This window comes from Microplitis mediator, chromosome 2, assembly GCF_029852145.1.
Source record: "Microplitis mediator isolate UGA2020A chromosome 2, iyMicMedi2.1, whole genome shotgun sequence".
Classification (NCBI taxonomy): domain Eukaryota; kingdom Metazoa; phylum Arthropoda; class Insecta; order Hymenoptera; family Braconidae; genus Microplitis; species Microplitis mediator.
The window spans coordinates 4,159,650-4,176,345 of NC_079970.1; the positions used below are offsets into that span (position 1 = coordinate 4,159,650).

Consider the following 16,696-nt stretch of genomic DNA (forward strand, 5'->3'; position numbering starts at 1 on the left):
TATGACTACCAGGTGTCTGAGTAAATAATATTTTTAAAATTTATTATTTTTTTAACAAGAATCTAGCAATAAAAAACTTCGTACCAAAGTTTTCATGCGAAATTATAATATTTCAGTGGAATAAACACGAGGTTTATTTCTTTTCAACTGTCACATATTAAAAATATATATATATGTGTATTTTGGTGGCAATTGTTTAGCGTATTATTTACGACCAATCGTCAAAACTTTATGATTTATTAACGATACGACAGTTGCGTGATATTTTGCGGCGGGTGGATCGCAATTTGCCGTTCAAAATTTTTTTGGGTACCAATTGAACGGACATATATATATACCTTTAGCTTTACTAGCTATATATTATACTGGTTGTGATATTATGTGTTCCTTAATGTCCAACAAATTTTATTTTATTCTTTTATCTTTTATTCTTATACTCTTCGCGGTTCGTGTCTTATTATTCGTGAGAGTTGCAAACACCCAACAGACACTAACTCGAGTGGTTTCTAAAAATAAATTTCAATGTGTATATATATGTATATATATTTTAAAGCGTGTCTTCTGTATATCTTGTCACGCGTAAAATTTTTTATATTTTTTATCAACATTATTTATTTATTCACCGCGTGAGTATGACAATAATTGTGACGGTGAAAAAAATTTATGCATCTAATTTAAATATAATAAAAAGCAAACTTTGACAATGAATAAATATACCTCATGGAGGTTTTATTAATTATTATGATACCCTAGGAAAAAAAAAAAATGTATATTTTATTTAAAAAATTAAATTTTGTTATTTATGACTAATGCCCTGTGCATTAAATACGACTAGAAATTTATCGCGGATATTAGGCAGTAATTATCATTTAGTGATCATTTATCATGAGCGTAATCCCGCTTGGCTTAAGTATTATAATATTAATATATGTATATAATAACGAGGACGAGGAGGAATGAAATGAAACTAAAACTTGTGGATGTAAGACACAAATACGCCCAGAGCGAAGAAAAAGAATTTGACATGTTAAAAAAAGTAAATAAAGAAAGAGAAACTGTGAGCCGTAATTCAGTTGCTACTGCTTGCTGTGTGTGATAAATAACGAAGCGGAATACAGGTAGCAGGGACACACAGAGTACGAAAACATGAGCACGCCGGCTTTACTAACACAATAACACAATAGCCCTATCAGTAGTCTAATGAACTCGTCGAACAAATATTTCATCTTAATTTTATTTTTTATTATTTTTACTCATGATAATCCCAAGTAATAAATTATACTTTGTACATTTAATACTTAGTATAATTAGGGGAAGGGGGGCAAAAAGGGGTAGGGTAGGCAAAACGGGGTACCCCCAACATTTGATAAAAAAAAATTTTATATTTTAAATGGTTTTTAAACGTTCCAAAATCACTTCTGTAAATATATTTAAGCGTTACTTTGAATTTTTTTTGGTAAACTTTTTCAAAAATCAATGGTCAGTTGAAAAATATTAATAACGTTTGTTTTATGATAAAAACTATTAAAAATTTTTTTTCTTTTTTTGTATTCAATAAACATGTAAAGTATAATTTTTCTTGATGTAAATTACTTACAAAAAAATTCAACTTAATCAAATTCGTTTAAAATCCAAAAATTTTTTTTTTACCTTTTTTAGGGGGTACCCCACTTTGCCCGCAGAAATGAAAAATTTTTTTTTTCAACGGTAACTGAAAATTTCTTCTATTTACTTTGAATATCATTAAAAAAAAAAAAAGATTTAGCGTATTTGAGTCCTCGAAAACTTTGTATTTCCTTAAGTACCCCCTTTTGCCCCTCCCTCCCCTACACTGAGAAAAATAAATGATTGGAGTTATCATACTAAATTTGTAGCTGCAATCATCTAGGATGGTTAAAAAATTTTTCAGTGTAAAGATGGTTAGTGCTACAATTTTTTATAATTGCAGTTACCATTTTTTATAGTAACAGTTACCATCAAGATGATAACAGTAACCATTAAGATGATTACAGCTACTATCAGGATGGTAATATTTACCATCAGGATAATAATGTTTCCTATCAAGGATAGTGATAATTTATCACTGATAAAAATTATTAAATGCTATAAAAAAAATTGATCAAAAATTCAATAAATTTTGTACGGATGGTAAATTGCGATTGAGGCCTTGATTATTATTCTAAAAAATAAGTATTAACGTACAAGTTAATTTTGTAAAGAAATTAATTTTATAAAAATTTAAATAAAATAACAACAGCTAAAATCAGATAAACGCACGTCATTAATGTTTTGACCGGAGCTTGAATCAATGTCTTGTAAACCATTGTCTAAAAGACCTAAAACATTGTTATTATCAGGTTCATTTTTATCAGAAATTTCATCTAATGATTCTGATATGTTTCTAAATTTAAAACTGTCAGTACGTTTAAGACACTGTTCAGTACTTGGTGGACATATTTTTCGAATCTAAATCGAACTATTTTTCGAACTACTACAATTTCTGATGGTAACTGTAACCATCTAGATCGTAAATACAACTATTTAAAATGATAACTGTAACTATCTCTAATTAACATACATGATTGTAACAGTTACCATAAATATGATTTATACAATCATCCAGATAGTTGTCACTACCATCGGGTTGATGGTAAAAAATTTTACCATAAATAGATAGTAACTGCAATCATTTAATTTTCTCCGTGTATAAGCTTTATTATTATTATGATTGTTTGTTTTTTTGTTTGTCATTAATCATAAAAATTTTCAACTTCAATTTTTATGGGTAGCGAATATTATAAACCACAATTTGGTGATGAGATTTGGATTGGATTGATTTCTTTAACACGTTTTCTGGGGTGTGTAGGTTACGGGTGATTGAATTTCAACCGCGGGCTTTTACTATGTATATGTATATATGTATATATGTGTCTCGCATCAGAAGACCTTTAGTGGGTTATGCTATCTGAGGACTGGACTAAGGCTTTTGTGCTCCACAATACAGAACATAAGGAGGATAAGACCAAGAAGGTGGATAGAGATGATAAAGAAAAAGGGTTGAATGTGTTTTTGGGGGAGAGTGAACAAAGTACGTATAGATACACTTACCAAAGGTGAAGATACATTTATAAAAGTGAATTGTCTCACGAGGCTGAATGGAAGATCGCTGGAGCAAGACCCAAGACCACCGCAAAAAGTATCGTTCTCTTTAGTTGGCTGTAATTCGGGACGAAATCCTCCTGTAGTGGACTGTAGGTTGTTAGTAATAGGTATACCACAGTGGTTTGTGTCATCCTTTCTCTTTACTCTCACGGGTACTGTGCACATCCGGTTCTTCTTATTGCGTATCATCTGTACCGAAATTTTAATTTTTTTAAAAAATTTATAAAGAACTTGATATCATTATTTTTTATGATACTCAAGTTAGCCGACGTCTGATAATTTTTGGATTTTTTTAGAAAAAATAGATTTAAAAAAAAAACTGATTTATCAAAAATTGCACTTATAGCTTTTTTAATTTTCTACATATGCATATTTTTAATGTTTTTTTTTTTGTAATCGATTTGTTGCAAAAATCCAAAAATTGTCAAGTGTCTTCTAACTTCAAGATCATTATTTTTTTATTATTCGTATTCAGTCCATTGTTTTAAAATTTTTATTCTTAATGCCTTCAAGTGTAAAATGTTTTATAATTTTTGTAGCCGATTGACAGGAGACAGGACAACAATAATCCGAGAAACGTAAATGTTTATAACGTAAAAGGACTTTGACATACGTTAACAAGAATCGAAAGAGCGGATGCCTCGCCTAGATCCTGTCTGCAAAAGCGCTCGGATACTCGGAGGATTCCTCTCAACCGTGAAATCACTTCCAGCGTTAATAAAGGACGAAATTATGCTCGCGATATATGTTATATTATGTTGCTTTGATACTTTTTTTTACTTTATTGTCGGCTCTATCTACAAACATTTTTTATTTCTTTACATATATATATTTTATATTAATGGCGTTAATTTGTGATAGTTTGCGTAATATAAAGAAAACTTGTTTGAAAGTATTTTTACATGCCTTGTCTGACATTTAGAATTTTCACTTGGAATGTGAATAACGACAGACATTATGACGGTTTGATAAGAAATATACAAGTTCTTAAATATAAATATTTTGCGGAAATGTTTTTTTTTTATAAAAATGCATGTTTTAAATTTATATATACCGATTAAGAGTTTTTTTGAGTGGTATACTGATGATATGATGACGGTTTTTAAACTGGCATTAGGTCTCTACGACTACTCTACGAGCATTCGAATCTGAGTGCTGTTGAGATAACAAAGTAGCGAAAGACATAAATGAATTTTTAAGAGTCTCGCACTCACGGATAAGCTTTATTACTATTTATATATATATATAATTTTTTTTTTACACTGAACAAATTGATACACGGCTAACATATTTTAACTAATCCAACTCTGTTTGTATTTCGCAAAAAAAATTTTATTTTAAAAAAATTCTAAAATATTTTTTCATGCGAACGAATAAAAACTCATTTCCGTATTAAATGAAATGCAGGTATTCTCATTTATTTAACTAATGAATTCGTTCTTGACGCGGTTGATTAAATATGCATACAGGTTATTGTCAGGGTATGACTTTGAAGTAAAGTCTTATCGATTAATTGTCACGTAAATGAAATTAATATTTAATAAAAGCAAATTTAAATTTATTATTTATTAAATTTTAATAATAATAATCAAAGTTTACTCAGCGGGTTTTAAATTAATTGACATTGAGAAAAAAATTTTAAGTCGATAGTTAAATTTAAAATGATATATTGAAGGTAATAAATAATCAGTTTTTTCAACCCCTGGTTCTTTGTCTTACGGAAATAGAATTCTCTGCACGCGGCTGCTCTCCTGGATGTCAGATGCAGGCCATTTAAATTTGCTTCGGCACTATATATATACATATATACATATATATACGTACTGAAATAAAATTGATAAAAGAAAAAAAAAGAAATAGAAGATAAAGACGAAGACAAAGTGGAAGAGAACGAACCCCCTGTTAAATCTTAAGTCTTTTCTCCAGTCGTCTGGCACTTACATAAATAACTTTCTTCATCTGTATTTATTTTAACCACATGCACCAAATGCATTGATTAAACAATTTAACAAATGTCGTAAAGTTAAATTATATATTTTAAAAGTTTAAATGTTTTGTTGAAATTAAAACGTAAAGAAAAATAATTTAAATATTGTTTTGTTATATTAAATTGTGTGACTTGACGTATGAAGTAATGGAGTAATGAGCACGTGTCTAATCCGTTGCGAATTAACGGTGGGGGAAAAAAATAATGCAGTTTGCAATATGGGCATGCGCGCACAGACTCGTGTGGAATATCGTAGATTAAACAGCACACATATTATGCGAGTCCACAAGAAAACGTGTTAAAAGACAGGTACTGTACTTTATAACGTTTATCTTTAATCTAATCAAGTGCGCGTGGTGTCTTTTATTTTTTTTTCTAATATTTTTTTTTTTTAAATATATGTATTCACTGTGATGTATATATTTTTTAAATAATTCATTACTTTCTTTTAAATTTTAAGAAAATTATTATTATCATTTTTAAAAAAGGGTAAGAAAGAAATAATGAATGAAAATTTATTAGAAAATTTTTTTTCAAATTCAAAAATTTCATTAATCATTTGTAGTTGTGTTTAAAAGGTCAATTATGTAAGCGTTGAATTTAGATATTCATAATTTTTTTTTTTTTTTTTAGACTAATCTATGATAATTAGTAGAAAACTAACAATATTTCGAGATAAGACGAGAAAAAAAATATTTATTTAAAAATGTAAAAAGTCACGTACACCGCGCAATTGATTGTTAGTTAATGACAATAAAATAATTATTTTCCAGTCATACAACAGATATTTTTTAATATCGTCAGAGACAAAACAGCTCAAGGCTTTTTAAGTTCTCGATACTGTACTTGTAGAATAATATTTAAAAAAAAAAATACTTAACGCTGTGTAATAATTTTTCTCAAATTTCTATAAGCATGAAATTTAAAGCCGTACACTTATTATATTCTCAGAGGTCTATTGTTTGAGCCTCGACCCTGGTCATGAATGTGCCCGCATTTGTGACCAGGATACACGCGGTTTCTTTTCGCGACAGACTACAGAGTACATGCGTATATATCTATATACATATATGTATACACGTTGGTGTATATTACATCACGAGGATCCTTTTGTCAGACTGACTTCCGCGAGTACCACAAACGGAAGTTGCTTTTCCACAAGCATCCTTTCAGATTTTGTTACTCATATAACTTATTCATTTCGTTTTCAATTTCTTACAATTGGAATTCAATATTTTTAAAATAAAAATAAAAAATAAAAGTTATTGATCATCATAAGTACGAAAATGTAAAATTTTAAGTCAGAGCAAAACAGTTTCGATTTTTAAAACGCGTATATAAATTAATTTTTTGGAAGAATTATTTATTCAAGTGTTTATAGGGCGATCGATCTAGTGAATAAACACGGCCTAGATTTTAATCACAATCACATAGAAAATAATTCGTAGCTGTTTGATTGACAGCTTTCAGAACTTGGTCTAATTTTGTTGCATCCTTCTACATAAAATTTTGAAAAATGACCGTCCATTCACAGCTTAGCGTTCATTTACGGTCTCAGTCACCCTATATAATTTAGTCAGACAAAAAATTAAGAAAAAAAACCAAAGCCCTAATTTGTGAAACATTTACAAATACTAAGTCAATTATTCAATTGAAAAAAAAGAATCAGAAAAATTTTTCAGGTCAAATTAAGTAGAGCATCTAAAAATTTTTTTACTATAAAATTAATTCATGCACACAAGCCACGAAAATTTAAATGTTTTATAAAAAAAAATGTCAAGTCCTCCTTTGTTCCCTTTTACTTTCTTTCCCAACATGATGTAAAAAATAAGGAGAAAGTTTTAATGAACTATTCGATTTAAAAACTAAAACTTTGTCTTGATACCAGAAAAATCACAAGTGAAACGAAATGAATATATTTATCCATAATTATTTCTAAACAGAGACAATAAAGTTTTATCGTTTCTGTGAGAGCATGTTGATAGTCATGCACTAGCGTGAAGTTTAAGAGCCAGCCTCTAGCAGTCTACACTTAAATATTTTTTAACGAAAGATAAAAATTTTAAAAGCATTAATTTAAGTTGACTTAGCTCTATATACCCACTAGTACGTTAGTTCCTTTCAGCAGGTTATAATAAATGAAAACATAAACATATTCGTAAAATTTAAAATAACACAGTGAAAGGCGAAGCCACAGACGTATATAATCACGTTGAGTACTTTAAGCCGGATGATTTGGTCATTTGTTGGTATGGTGCCCTAAGCGATGTATCCTCGAGGTCGCAAAACCTCGGAGAAGGTTTAAGCAGTTCGCCGAGTAATTTTCATCATCACGAGAGCGGTAAAATGCTCTTGCTACAATGTACTTGGCTCATGAAACGACGGAACTCGTGCAGTAAACGCCTACAGAGATCATTTTTCTCAGAAAACGTTTCTTCACAAATGTTCATTTTTTTTCCCTTCGCAATTCGCAATTCCCATATTCCCTTCGCGATCTCTTTACTACCATCAGTTAAATATCACCTTGAAAGTTCAACAAGAAATTTACCGCAATACTTTTTTTTACTCTGGTATTTTTGTTGCTGTTTTACACTCCAGTCTATACATTACTATGCACTAAATATATGTATACATATATATATATATTTTTTTGTAACATATTTATGCTTACTCGCCATACAATTTAAGTTCATTAAGAATTTTTTCTGCTTATTTGTGGAATTATTTCCCCGACTAAAATTATCAAAATAAAAAGAAAAATATGTTTTATAAATAACATAAATTAAATATGTCCTAAGTAATTTAATCCAATCAGTTAAATATAAAGCGGTCTACTGTGTTCTCGTTTATACCCTGACCTCGCGCAATATCACATCAAATGTACGAGGTCGTAATGGGTTTTGCAAAAATATTTAACGATAATTTAAATCAATGTCTCTATTGTATTTAAAACTTGCCGCAGTTTTTATATATCTGATATATATCAGAGCTCAAATAATATTTAACCCATGATTTCTATGGTAAATTAAATACAATAAAGATGTAAAAATTTTTAGTGACAGAACTAATATAAACATGTGTAATAAATATCCGGCTCTTGACAGAACTAACGTGGTACGAAAATTTAAACTTTGACACCCGAATATAATTTTCCTTCCTGTCTCTCTCATTACTGTGTACACATATGCACTCAAAAAAACATCCCTTGAGCTCGGGCCGCTGGGCGTACGACAGGAAGTGGCTCAAGTCAAGGAAACGACGAAGGGTCCGCGGACTTTTTTAAACCCAGGGGAACAGCGAAGACGAATACGAAAAATTTAAATCGTTAACGAATTCCTTTGTTGATTTTTTTAGCAAAAAAATAACGGATTGATTGTCAACCGAATCAGATAATTTTCAACTAAATTTTTCGCCACAATACTCGAGTAATTGACAGAGATAAGAAGCCGGGAAAAAATTCCCTGAAGATAAGATCGTATAATTTTTTACGGCTTTTTTTTTCAACTGAAAATGAAGATATTGGTGATAAATATAAAAAAATCGTGAATATGTCCGTTGAGATTTCCTTGAGAATATATTTCAAGGTTGATGGAGTAGCAGGAAGGAACAGTTGGCCCCAGATTCACCAACCACATGTCTACGTCTCTCTTATTATATATTACACATTACATTATATTACATTACTTATATACATTGCACATTATACTAACGACAAGGAAGAGTTTTAACACTCAACAGACTACACGTGGACTTATTTTTTAATCGTCACGCCTTGTGAAAAGGAATAAATGAATAAACTATTCATTCACTAAAATTATTCGTTGCACTTGACAGTCATTTAATCATAGAGATTTTTTAAATCTACGGTAAATAAAAAAGTGTAATTTTTTATTTTAAATTTTTGCTTAAAAAAAAAAAATAAACTTTCGTTTTATGAATAATTAAAAATATTTTTTTTCGCTAATGATATTTTAATGATTTAAACCTTGAAAGATTTATCTTTGAATATTTATAAATAAATTTTAGTTAAAAGACAGCAGTAATGTACTTCGTAATTTAACACACCAGAGCGTGCATTACACTCGTCGAAGACGTATGAATAATTGCATCTTACATTTATATTTATATTTATATTTGTATTATTATATAGATACCAATTTACAAGTTGAATATTTATGACTGTCCTTACATGTATATATACTTTTCCCCCGGGTACATTACATTATACAATAATAGAATACATTGCAATTAGAGAAGTAAAGCGCGAGAACTAATGCGCTTGTTATTACCCACGCGAAAATAATTCTGAAAAAATTATATTTGTTTCCTGTTCTTATTTATTAAATTATATAGACAACAGTCGATGGCCAAAGGGTTAGAAATTTTATGAAAATTAATATTAAGTTAAAAAAAAAAAAAAATAAAAACTCTGAACATCGAATACTATGAGAAATAATTGGACTGAAAGTCGTTAAAAATAAATTTTAAAAAAATTTTCTCATGCATTTTTATGACTTATGATTTATAAAAAGTTAATTTAGTGATAGATTTTTTTTAAAGGACATAAATAGGACGGTAGCACGACTTGTAGTTCGCGGATAAAATATCCGAATACAAATTACCCGATAGACAAAATATCCCCGGACTAAATATTCAATAGACGAAAATTCGTGAAAAAACATCCAGTCGACAAATCTTATTCAGAAAAATATATTTTAAGTGAAAAAATAATAAATGGTTTTCGATAAACGGGTACCGTACCATTCCAAGCATATGTGTTGACCTATTTCCAAAATAATACCCGCCCAAAATCTGTGAAAAAAGGGCACAGTACGATTTCAAGCATATGTGTTGATCTATTTTTAATATCCACTCAAATTTTATGTGCAAATTTTATGTGCAAAGAGGTACCATTTGTGGCCACTGCTCCATTTTTGGACATTTAATCCTATATTTTAATTAATAAAAAAGTGTAAAATAAAATTTGCATTTTAATAGTTGGATAGAAGTATCTCTAAACATATTAAAAAATTAATTATGTTATTGGGTCTTTTACAAATTATTTAATTTTAATTTTTCAAGTGTCCAAAACTGGCCCTAAAGTGGCCAAAAACGATACCTCTACTCTATTAAAGATTTCTGATAAAAGGGTACAGTACTATTTATATGAAAATTATTTATATTATAAGATATTTTGTCGGGGATATTTTATCTATCGAGTATTTAGTCCGGGGATATTTTGTCTATCGGATAAAATGTATTTGGATAATAAGTGACGGTACCATATAGGACAGTTTGATTGATTGAAAGTTGATAAATAAAAGTTTGAAAATAGGAAGCAGGCGATTTGAAGTCTTATTGTTGTTTGCACGAAAAAGTTACGCTCGGTTAACGATACTATGAAGTAAGAGACTGCGCTTTGCGGTCAAGGATTCTCACGTTTACTTCCGTTGCCAAGTGGAAAAAGAACGATCATCACTAGATATTATTGTAATTGATTCTGCATTTTACATATGATGCACTATAAAATTCATCGCAACGTAAATTTATTTATTTATTTAATTAAATTCGTGATAAAAAAACGTTTTCATTGATTCATATTAATATTAATTTTTTTTATAGAATTCTAGTGATAACATCAAAGTTTTATTTTTCATTTGTAATACTTTCTATAAAATTTATGTAAATTTTATTTTAACCGTATTAAAAAATTTGTTTTGACAGTTTTAATTAAAAAATGAGAAATCATTGTTTTGGTGACTTATGAACCGACGAAACAATTTTAAATATTTATTTTTCATGGTCACGATATATTTTTTTTCGTCTGAGAAATATATTGAAAATAAAAAAATAAAAAACGTATTTTTTAATTACCATGACATAAATTTATATGTATGTATAGGAAAGACACTTTTATTAAAAAAAATTTTTTTTGGACAAAATCGGACTTTTTTAAAAAGAAAAATAATTTATCCCCCATATTTTTTAACGAAATTTCTAAAAATTCATGATTCGCATAGAAATTGAAGTGAGAAATTTATGATTTGTACGACAATTTAAAAATACAAATATCAAAATAAATTATTTTTGAATAATTTTCAAAAAATAAGTTCGGTATATTCCCTGTTCAAAAATAATTACGATTTGAAAGAATTTTCAGAGAAAAAAAAAAATTGGGTGTCCTATTTCCGCAAGCACTCTCCCACATACATATAATTATATCGATATGATTATTATCATTATTATTATTATTATTAGTATCAGATTCATCACAAAGATACAAAGTATCCATCAACAAATGACTTGTGGTATATTTATAAACGTACAGTAACATATAATACACCACAACGTTGTGGATGCGGTGTATACTCTGTGAGAATTTCTTTATGTCGTACTTCTCACTACAGTCAGGTGCACAGTGATTGACTTTAAAAAATATTAATAAAAAAAAATATAATAATAAAAATAAAAAACCTCTAAAAAAAAAAAAAAAATTCGTCAATAAATTTTTGAATGTAAGTTGAGCCAAAAAAAATGACAATATCTCGCAATTTTCAAATCCCTATAAAAATCCATATTTTATTGTTATTTTTTCTATCTGTCTTATTCTCAGCACAACCGGATCCGTCCATAAGATTCATCCTTTGGTGCATACGGGAGTAGCCGTTAGTCGAGAATCTTATTACGCGGTCGTTCATCCCATCGTATCGTGTCTATATACTACACGAGCATGCACATGAAAAATTTCGTTTACGTTATACATCAACCAAAGCGATTAACTTCAAACCGAAAAAAATTTTTATTTTTAGTTCAATTTATTTAACAGGTGGCTCTGTTTTAAAAACAAAAAAATATAGCAACTCAATCGTATGATAAATATATAAGTTTAAAAATTTTTTTAAATTTATTTAAATTCGTGGTTTCAATGACTGTCAAGTCAACGTTTTTTCGTGTATTTTAAAAATATTCGGCTGAGAACCTGAGTATAAAATCATGCACCAGAGTATGATAATGTAATGAGACAGGATGTTAACGGTACACATGTGACTGTGGAGTATAACTCGATCGTTTCTCCATAGAAGTCTGCATGTATAATGTGTACTCTCTAATACCACTGCAGTTTGTGTGCGGATATCTAGGCTAGTCGTTACTAGCCTGCAATTGCATCGACATGCAAGTGACTGTATACTATTTAACTATAGACTTACCTTCTGTCAGTTGTATTTCAGCCTCCGCACGAGATACCACGGCTATCTTTTCTCCACAATATATATATATATTTAATAAAATGTGATATTAATAACAACATTTATCGTGTGTTGACCGCAATGACTGTCCATCAACTCTGTAACTAAAAATAAATTAAAAAAAATATTTATTTTGCCAAAGGTTCGTTTCAATTATTTATTTATCATGTAATTTATAATTTAAATTGCTAAAAAAATAATTCATGCATTAAATATCATAAATTTATGTGTGTTGGTAAATTTAAATCCCGAGTGGATGACGCAAACGCAGTAGAAACGGACAAAAACAGTACTGACAACATTTCTTGCGCACGCATAGTAAAATCCCCTTGTATATTATCTGTGCAGGGGTTGCTCACCCTCTCAGCGGCCAATAAAAATTATTGATTTGTCTTTTGCCATGACAAAGTCGTGGCAATAATATAAGTTTTACTTAAAACTAAAGTTACGTTAAGTAGAGTAGACTAGAGCTGAGCTGATGAATTAAATAAATAAATTTTGCTAGCGTTTAATAACGCGAGTCTGTTGCCGAGTGCACCTGATGAATCATCCGCGACCTCAATTATTCGCAAAGACTGGAGGAAATACTTGGAAGAGTAAGTTATTTATATTTTTTTTTTTAGTCGTTTAAATGTCTCGGTGTTACACAAAAGAACCGGCTTATCAACAAAAAATATGTACGCGTATTATTTAAAACAAAAAATATAAATTTATAAATTTAACATATTTTGAGTTAAACTACAAATGAATTTATTGTCTTTGAATTTAAAAAATGGTTTGCTAAAATACTAGTGATAAGTGATAATTATTTAAATGAGAAATTAAATAAATTAAACATCCGTTAATACAGTTATGAGAATATCAATAGCTTTAGCTCCAAATTAAACAAACAAAACCCGTTGTCTTTTTTCTTTACATGTATTAATATATGTGTGTGTAAGTGCTGGTTATATATTTCTTTTATACTTGACTTTGGCGTCGTACTGTCTGATATGGCACGTACCAAGTCGTAATATTTACACACACAACGCAAGTGTGCTCTGTTACTGGTCACAACCTTGATAATAATGTACTCTTATGATGCTATTTTATCTTAAATATTTATATAAATATTGTTGTTTTATTATTTTATTTATTTATTTATGTTTAGGAGAATTCAATTGGCTCAGCAATGGAAGGGGACAAGTGCAATAAAAATAACGATAATCCAAAATTACAAAGTGTGAGGAGAAAATTATTTGCTGATGATAATGAGGATGATAGTGATGAAGACAATAAGACTACTCAGGGTAATGATGATAATTTGGCTAATAGATTAATTGAAGAGACACGATTTGAGGTAAATATTATTTTTAAAGTTTTAAATAATGCACTGTAAAAAAATTGTGGAGTAAACGCGGATTAAATCCGGAGTAAATGAGTGTATTTAATTCCCTTGGGGTAAAATTAACTCCAAAGGGGTTAAATTTAATATTAAAACTCCGAATCGGAGTGAATGTGGATTTAAATAAAATCTAGATCACTCCAAAATCATTCATCTGGAAAAACAAACTCCCTATTTACTCCGTATGCTGGGTGATTTTTTTTGACTCCGGAATTTTGAGTGACGGAGTAAATTTCGGATTTAAATAGAGGCCGTATTCATTCCCGATTTTTTACAGTGTAAGAATATTAATAAAAATGATTGTGGATTTAATGTTGAGTTAAACTTGTAATTTAATTGGTAGGCTAAAGAACGATGGAATTTTGATTTCGAAAAAGGTGAACCGTTAACCGGTCAATGGGAATGGGTAAAAATAGATGAAGAATTTTCAGACCGTACGCCAGCTACGGAATTGGGAAATTCCCATAGTGAAAATAGAGATAATTTACAAGAAGAAAAAATAGATAATAATAATCACTAATCAGACTGATAATATTTATTATTGTTTCTTGAAAGTTGATGTCGTTGATCGCTGGTCTACTTTTATGTCGCCGGAAGCTAAATTTTAAATCGGACTAAATACTGTAATCAATAATTTATCATTGTCGAGTACAATAGAAGCAATTAGATAAAATTTTTTGTAAATAATTGGAATAAACAATTCTAGTCTGCTGCAATTTTTTAAGTTACTGATAAATTTTAAAAATGCTAAAGTGATATTTTATAAAATTATAATGGCATATAATCAATTATATATTTATTTTATGGAATGCAATTAAATGATTTTTAATAAATATAAAAAAGATTTTTTTATTTATTCAAAAAAAAAAAAACCTTGTTGTTATTTCACATGAAAATTTCTTATAGGATTTAATTCCAGGTCACGATGTTTCGTCACGACCGTCGGAGATTTAACGGTTACTACAGAAAAAAAGAGCCGCGTGTTTTTCCTCATAAATTAATGCGTGTAATATAGCGTAGAAGAGTTTATGATAAATAATTTTTTTATTATAAGAACAGGAGAGAGTTTAGTGAGTAAAATAAACTCTAAACGCATAAGAAAATTTTAATCGTATTCAAAGTTGTGTGGGTACGACCCAGTTTACTACGATACGTAACCCGTGATGTGACATTATACTACGGTACAACTAAACACATCTGTCGTTATACTCTCGCTTACTTATTCTTTTTTCATCTCGACACAACATCTCTACACTTAAACGTACAATCGTCATATCTTAAAAACTCTAAACATTTCGTAACATCAACACATTTTTTTTATTCTCAAGATCTCTACCTCAGGGTCAATGAAGGTCAATCGTTAAAACTTCTTACAGTAAAATTCTACCCGTATTTTATTGTTACAATTTATTTATTTATATATATATTTTTTAAATTATTTCAATTTAACTCAATGTTATTAATTCCGACTCTTTCAGAACACATGCGGACATATTCGACCAGATAACTGTCAAAAACCTGGCATAAACCCTAATTTCTCATAATAAAAAATTCTAATTAATAATAATATAATTTATTTAAAGCCGTAAGATGGACAGTGACGTCTGAAGGTTCACCTAAAGCTTACAAGGCCAATGATATTTATGCTTGTAAACTTTTACTACTTGAAATTGGTTATTTGTCAGTTTTCAGTCAGTAATCTATCGGTCATCCATCAGTCATCTCGATGGAAAGTCTATAGAAAATCTGTAGAAATTGTCTGGAAATTCTAAATAATCCGACAAAACTAGGCCAATGAACTCATAATTATTTTATTAAATTTAATCCAGTGATAAGTACACGATATTTTATTACGGATTTATTTTAAGACCCGGTAAAATGAAACCAATGCACCTGGTTTTGTGGTACATACGTAATAAAAAATAAAAATAAATCTTAACGTCTTAAGATTTCTGTGGGTTATGATTATAAATACTAAGGATTTTACCGCCACCACGAGTTGCACTTCCGTTCTCGTTAATTCCCACGGAAGTATTACAATCATGGGCTCTGGAGTCTAAATAAAAGCTCTGTTACAACAAAAGATTATTCAAAGATTTATGCATTTATTCTGGCGCTTATTGTCCGCAGAAAAAGTAAAATTCATTTGTATTTTTCTAAAAAGCAAACCAGCAAAACCAGTGCCCGAGTTACCGACATTTAAATTGACCGTGAAAAGTAAATTATTCCAGCCCACGTAAGACACGTGTGATAAAATTATTTGAAACAGGTTTCATTAGTTGAGAAACAGGTCTATCGATAAGGATTTGCTTTTATCTATTAATTTTTATTGTTTAAACATGACTATAAATAGTAAAAGTAAACGGATAATAATTTAATGTCGATTAAAAGCGAAAGCGTACGTGCTTTTAACCGAGTTCTCATTTATTTATTTATTTAGTTTGTTTTTTCTCTCTACCTTGAGCCCGTTATAAAACCACACAAGATTAATTTATATCATGAATTACAGCCTCCGTGTTATATTTAACTGTTATACTTCTCCTGAGTTTTATTTGATAACGTTCCCACCGAGTTCATCAAATACAAATGCAGGTGCTTCCGTTTTTTTTTTTTTTTTAAACAACCCGCCAAAAAAATTCAAATAAAATTTTTTCAAATTTCATTAATAACAACAATTTATTTAAATACAAATTTGAATTTTCCCGCTGTACGATACTGCTGCCGTCTATTGAAAAAAAAAAAACCGCCCCCGCACACCGCGATTGGGATCGAGCATCACGAGAAGAAGAATAAGAAGAGGAACGAAAGAATCTAGCAGGCTTTAACTCGCATCGGCTTTATACATTACAACTACACGTTATATTTTTTTATTACGTACAGAGATAGTATGTGCTCATACTCATACTCATACATTGT

At 29.4% G+C, this 16,696-nt stretch overlaps 2 protein-coding genes across 6 annotated transcripts in view; one reads left to right on the forward strand and one right to left on the reverse strand.

Moving 5' to 3' along the window:
- The window catches only part of LOC130678461 (uncharacterized), a 70,559-nt gene extending 58,062 nt beyond the window's left edge, over positions 1-12,497 (reverse strand). The window contains exons 1-2 of one of the 2 annotated variants that reach the window (XM_057485669.1): positions 12,358-12,497; positions 3,109-3,351 (exon numbers count right to left, since the gene is read on the reverse strand). The gene's annotated coding sequence lies outside the window, so the exon portion shown is untranslated. Of the gene's footprint in view, positions 1-3,108; positions 3,352-4,216; positions 5,056-12,357 lie in introns of those variants that run through there. The other variant, XM_057485670.1, reaches the window with a different exon arrangement.
- Positions 5,332-14,622, forward strand: LOC130678464 (uncharacterized). Of its 4 annotated transcripts, none has more exons than XM_057485676.1 (3): positions 5,332-5,458; positions 13,547-13,735; positions 14,124-14,622. In XM_057485676.1, the coding sequence occupies exons 2-3, from the start codon at positions 13,568-13,570 to the stop codon at positions 14,298-14,300; spliced, it is 345 nt and encodes a 114-aa protein (XP_057341659.1). In that variant the 5' UTR covers positions 5,332-5,458; positions 13,547-13,567; the 3' UTR covers positions 14,301-14,622. The 4 variants fall into 4 exon arrangements, with proteins under 4 accessions (XP_057341659.1, XP_057341658.1, XP_057341657.1 ...); XM_057485675.1 differs by lacking the exon at positions 5,332-5,458 and adding an exon at positions 12,397-12,538; XM_057485674.1 differs by lacking the exon at positions 5,332-5,458 and adding an exon at positions 12,662-12,992.
- The last annotated feature ends 2,074 nt before the right edge of the window (positions 14,623-16,696 follow it).